This window comes from Colobus angolensis, unplaced genomic scaffold, assembly GCF_000951035.1.
Source record: "Colobus angolensis palliatus isolate OR3802 unplaced genomic scaffold, Cang.pa_1.0 Scaffold273, whole genome shotgun sequence".
NCBI lineage: Eukaryota > Metazoa > Chordata > Mammalia > Primates > Cercopithecidae > Colobus > Colobus angolensis.
The window spans coordinates 2,543,975-2,550,033 of record NW_012115966.1 but is presented as its reverse complement, the minus strand read 5'-3'; the positions used below and the strand labels follow the sequence as shown (position 1 = coordinate 2,550,033).

The window sequence follows — 6,059 nt, the reverse complement described above, 5'->3', positions numbered from 1 at the left end:
AAAAAAAAAAAAAATGTTAATATAGCATTTGAACTCTCTTAAAATGGGGTGGGATGGGGAAGAGGCTGAATATGCCTATTAACTGTCAAATCAATGGTGCCAATTATTAGTATTAATAAAAACAAAAGATCAAGAGGTATAATGATATAGCACTATCAATAAAATTCATATCATGCTATAATTTTTTCAGTAAGATCTAATTGTATAACACAACTTATTTCTCTTCTTTCTATGCCCCTCAGAAGGAAGAAGTAAAACTTAAATCTGGAAATAATGACCTGCAGCAAGAGTGATTTGGAAGAATAAAACATTAAGAGGAAAAAGCACATTTTAATTTACAGATCCTATCTCCATTCAGTTTGTCCTTGATATTAGGTATCTTAAAGTCCTAGTACAGGCTCAAATATATAAAACTAAAGAGTCTAGAAAAAATAATTAAACAAAAATATCTGACCAGGAATGAGCCTGTAATCCCAGCACTTTGGGAGGCCGAGGCCGGCGGATCACAAGGTCAGGAGATCGAGACCATCCTGGCTAACACGGTGAAACCCCATCTCTACTAAAAATACAAAAAAAAGAAATTAGCCGGGCGTGGTGGCGGGCGCCTGTAGTCCCAGCTACTCCGGAGGCTGAGGCAGGAGAATGGTGTGAACCTGGGAAGCAGAGCTTGCAGTGAGCTGAGATCGCGCCACTGCACTCCAGCCTAGGCGACAGAGCGAAACTCCGTCTCAAAAAAAGAGAACGCAGAAAATTTATGGGAAACTAATATATAAAAATTTAGGATGGACCGGGCACAGTGGCTCCATATCAAAAACAAAATCAAAACAATAAATATACTCTAAATAAACCTAAATTACAAGACAGAATTTAAATTATTTAAATTCTAGGCCAGACATGGTGGCTCTCGCCTGTAATCCCAGCACTTTAGGAGGCCAAGGCAGGAGGATTGCCTGAGCTCAGGAGTTCAAGATCAGTCTGGGCAACATGGGGAAGAAACTTCATCTCTACAAAAAATACAAAAATTAGCTGTTTGTGGTGGCTGGAGGATCACTTTAGCCCCGGAGGTGGAAGGTCGAGGCTGCAGTGAGCCATGACCACACTGCTGCACTCCAGACTGGGCAACAGAGCGAGATCCTGTCTCAAATTAAAAAAAAAAAAAGAATTTAAATTCTATTTATGATTGCCTTTAAAGGAAAGATGAACCTTCCTGAATAACTTCGCTTTTTTTCTGAGGACGTATATCACTAATCACTATTGGGGAGGAGGGTCACAGAACTTTGCCATTTCATCTTCTCACTGCTAGATTATCTGCTCTTACTGCAAAATAAGTTGGTCAGAAATTAAAATTACATCCATGACTTTTATGGCTATGAAGAAAACATCCAAAAATCAGAACTGGCAATTCATCAAATAAGAATAATTCTGACAAGCCACTGACTTCATCAGAGGTGATAAGAAAATGATACCCAAACTGGATGTTCAGAGGCCTATTTAGACTCTTGAGACCACCAGTTTAAACAATCCTTGTGTGAGCTGGCTACAATGACTCATGCCTGTAATCTCAGAGCTTTGGGAGGCCAAGGCAGAAGGAGCGCTTGAGCCCAGGAGTTCACGGTTATAGTGAGCTATGATCACACCACTGCACTCCAGCCTGGGATGACACAGCAAGACTCTATCTCTATTTAAAAACCAAAAAGGGCGGGCGCAGTGCCTTACACCTGTAATCCCAGCACTTTGGGAGGCTGAGGCGGGCAGATCACTAGGTCAGGAGATTGAGACCAGCCTGACCAACATGGTGAAATCATGCCTCTACTAAAAATACAAAAATTAGCCAGGTGTGGTGGTGCATACCTGTAATCCCAGCTACTCAGGGGGCTGAGGCAGGAGAATTGCTTGAACCTGGGAGGCGGAGGTTGCAGTGAGCCCAGATGGCACCACCATCAGTCTGAGCAACAGAGCGAGACTCCGTCTCAAAAAAAAAAAGGCCAGGTGTGGTGGCTCACACCTGTAATCCCAGCACTTTGGGAGGCTGAGATGGGAGAATCCCCTCAACTAGGGTAGTAGAGGCTGCAGCAAGCCGTGATTAGATCGTGCTACTGCACTCCAGCCTGAGTGACAGAGTGAGACTCCATCTCAAAAAAGAACAAAAAAACCAAAAAAAACCCCACTCCCTTTGTGAAGGTTTGAAGACAGGATCAATTTCAGGCTCATTGACTTACATAACACTCAGAGTTGTCAAGCAGATTACTTCCAATATTGTTGAATCAAGTGAAGAGCTAACAGTCACCATTACAGTTACCTAATTGTAACCATGATGATAGCCAACATTTATAGGACACTTCCTATGTGCCAGAACTGTTGTAAGTACATTTATATATATTAATTCACTTAATCTTCCAACAATCATTGCTTATTTAAATATATATTATTTTATTGAATTCTAAAAACACACACATAAGACCAGGTGTGCAGTGTCTCATGCTTGTAATCCCAGCACTTTGGGAATGGGCAGATCACTTGAGCCCAGGAGTTCAAGACCAGCCTGCCCAACACAATGAAACCCCATTTCTACTAAAAAAATACAAAATTAGTCAGGTGTGGTGGCGTGTGCCTGTAATCCCAGCTACTTGGGAGGCTGAGGCAGGAGAACTGCTTGAACCCAGGAGGCGGAGGTTGCAGTGAGTCAAGATCGAACCACTGCACTCCAGCCTGGGCAACAGAGTAAAACTCCATCTCAAGAATAAATAAATCAATAAATTAATTAAATAAAATAAAAAACAAAAACACATGTGTGTATATATTTCTCCTATAATTGAAAACAATAAATGTAGTTCATATTGTTTTGGCAGAAATTATAACAATCATTTTAATATATCAAATCAAAAAAATGTATAGGTTTAAGCACTTTAGTAACAATAAAAATAGCAGCTAACAACACAGTGTTTACAGTGTGCCAGATACTGGTCTAAGCACTTCACACAGATTAACTCTATTTATCCTCATGGTAATCTTGTAAGAAGGTTAGAAGAAATAAGAAGTAGATAAGGGCCAGCACAGGGACTGTAATCCCTGCACTTTGGGAGGCCAAGGTGAACGGACTGCTTGAGGCCAGGAGTTTGAGACCAGCCTGGGCAACATGGTGAAACCCCATCTCTACCAAAAATACAAAAATTAGCTGGGTGTGGTGGCGTGTACGTGCAGTACCAGCTACTAGGGTAGCAGAGGCACAAGAATCACTTGAACCCAGGAGGTGGGGGTTGCAGTGAGCCAAGACTACACCACTGCACTCCATAGTCTGGGCGACAGAGAGTCTTGTCTCCAAAAAAAAAAAAAAAAAGGCAGCAGATAAAGAGATAAAAAGAACTAGAGTAACTTCCCCTAGATTCTCAGTTACGCTGGGACAGCTGAATCCACCTGGCTGTTGGCTGTGCACAGGTTCAGCCTTGTGCACTGAACCTCTGCACTCTTCTGCTCTAGTTGCTTAGGGAATAAGGATGAAACTAGATGATTCCTCAGGATGCTGTGACTAGAAAGCAATATGTAACTCCACATTACCTGAAATGCTTAAAAAGCCTTAAAATGTCAAACTATACATAGAAAGTAGCAGTTATTGCATGTTTTAAATAGCTTTCAAATAACTCCATATTTTAAAAAGTGACTAGAAGACCAACCTATTAAGGAACTGTTCAGTAAGATTCTGCTGCTGATCAGGACCATCCTCCTGATTCACGCCTCCTTCAAGCAACATCTGTTGGTATATCTGCCGCTGTTGCTCCTTCTGTTCTAAATGCTGTTGATAGCGTAATCTTTGCCTATAATATTCTTGAAATTGTTCTGTTGAATCTCGAAGCTTAAAAACATTAGAAAAAATATACATATTTGAGCAAATTATGACAGAACATGTCTTCACTCAACAGTACTTTTTTATAAATGCTGAATAAAATATACAATTAGCTATATTTAACAATCACAAAATACTTAATCTACTGCTCTTTGAAAAACAGTATGAGTCTTAATACTCAAGTGGATCAGTTAATTTGCTTTATTCCACAGAAACAGACTGACCGAAATGAATGGTTGCCTTGGTTCCCTGACTAACCCAAAATAAAAATACAAATTATAACGCTTACAAGGGGGCCATGATCAGAGAATATGAATGTAGATAAAGACTAATGCAAACCTGGCATTTCTTTAAAAATTTCCATACTGAGGGATGGCATTAATATTTAATAAGCATAATGAGATACCAACTTACCCCAGCCAGAATGGCCATCATTAAAAAACAATAGATGTTGGAATGGATGGGGTAAAAGGGAATGTTTACACATTGCTAGAGGGAATATAAATTAGTACGGTCTCTATGGAAAAAAACAGTATGGTGATTTCTTAAAGAGCTAGATCTACCATTCAATCCAGCAATCCCACTGAGTATCCACTCAAAGGAAAATAAGTCATGATATCAAACAGACACCCGCAAGTGTATGTTTATCACAGCACAATTACCAATAGCCCTAAATTAGTACTAAAAAATGTTCCATGTATACCTGAGAAGGGTATGTATTCTGCTGTTATTGAGTGGAGTGTTTTATATATGTCTGTCAGGTCTAGTTGGTTTACAGTATTGTTCAAGTCCTCTATATCCTTATTGAACTTCTGCTTAGATGTTTCATCCATCATTGTAAGTAGGGTATTGAAGTCTCCAACTATTATTGCAAAACTATTTCTTCCTTCAGCTCTCTCAATATTTGCATCATATTTTAAAGCTCTGTTGTTTGGTGCATATCAATGTACTTTTAATAGTAAGTTTTCTACTTCATTATTTTTCTAATTTTAATTTTTTTCCTGCATTGCTATAAATACATTCTTAATACTTAGTTGAAAACAAAAAACATATTTAACTTATTAAAACCACTTAACCCCTTAGAAATGGCATGCTATATAAATCTGTTTGTTTGTTTGAGACAGAGTCTCACTCTGTCGCCCAGGATGGGGTGCAGTGGTGCAATGTTGGCTCACTGCAACCTCTGCCTCCCAGGTTCAAGCAGTTCTCCTGCCTCAGCCTCCCGAGTAGCTGGGACTACAGGTAGCTGTGCCACCACGCCCTGCTAATTTTTTGTATTTTTAGTAGAGATGGGGTTTCACCATGTTGCTTAAGCCAGTCTTGAACTCCTGAGCTCAGGTGATCCACCTGTCTCAGCCTCCCAAAGTGCTAGGACTACAGGCAGGAGCTGCCACACCCAGCCTATATAAAACTTATATCCTATTTCACAATAAAATTTCCTCACAAAAACACTAAAGAAAAATAATCTAGAACCCTGGACTTGGATAAAAGTTTTATTCTATATTTAAAATGTCTAATTTCTTATTCTTAAATATAATTAGTAAAATACAGGCCATATATCTTAAAAATGTAAACTAGCCATGTTTAACGTAAGCTCAATTACTTGAGTCACAAAGCATGCAAACCATGCAATGTCACCTGTAATGTTTTATATTGTTAATAAATTCACCTGTTAAAATTGCTCCAGAATACACAATGGCAACTAAAATACGTCACATATTCGTTGAAGAGAGGAGAGAAAGTAAGCTAATAATAAGAAAATCTATGTATATTCTTTCCTACTCCCAAATATCAGAAAATTCTTTTTATATTCTAAGTAAATTCTATTACTTCTTTCAAAGAGAATAACTCTGAAAAACACTAGGTATAGTAAATATTACCTCATTTTTTTCTTGTTTAGCTGGTCCTGGATTCTGTGCTCCATTTGCAGGCTCTTTTTCTGAAACTGAACTCTGGCCCAAGATTTCACTGCCTATGGGCCTCTGTGCATCAACAGGTGTATCACTTCTTCCAGAAATGTGCAAAAAAAACAAAAAGGCAGAGGGAGGAGTAAAGGAAAATATATTTTAGTTAGAGAAATTTTATTTTATTATTATTATTTTTGAGACAGAGTCTCTCTCTGTAGCCCTGACTAGAGTGCAGTGATGTAATTTCCGCTCACTGTAACCTCCACCTCCCAGGTTCAAGCAATTCTCCTGCCTCAGCCTCCAGAGTAGTT

At 39.0% G+C, this 6,059-nt stretch overlaps 1 protein-coding gene across 3 annotated transcripts in view; it reads right to left on the bottom strand.

Moving 5' to 3' along the window:
• The window catches only part of WDR47 (WD repeat domain 47), a 79,943-nt gene that overhangs the window by 28,479 nt on the left and 45,405 nt on the right, over positions 1-6,059 (bottom strand). For 2 of the 3 annotated variants that reach the window (XM_011948139.1, XM_011948140.1), the window contains exons 6-7: positions 5,722-5,848; positions 3,672-3,850 (exon numbers count right to left, since the gene is read on the bottom strand). In XM_011948139.1, the coding sequence (XP_011803529.1) occupies positions 3,672-3,850; positions 5,722-5,848 (306 nt within the window). The remainder of the gene's footprint in view (positions 1-3,671; positions 3,851-5,721; positions 5,849-6,059) is intronic. The other variant, XM_011948141.1, reaches the window with a different exon arrangement.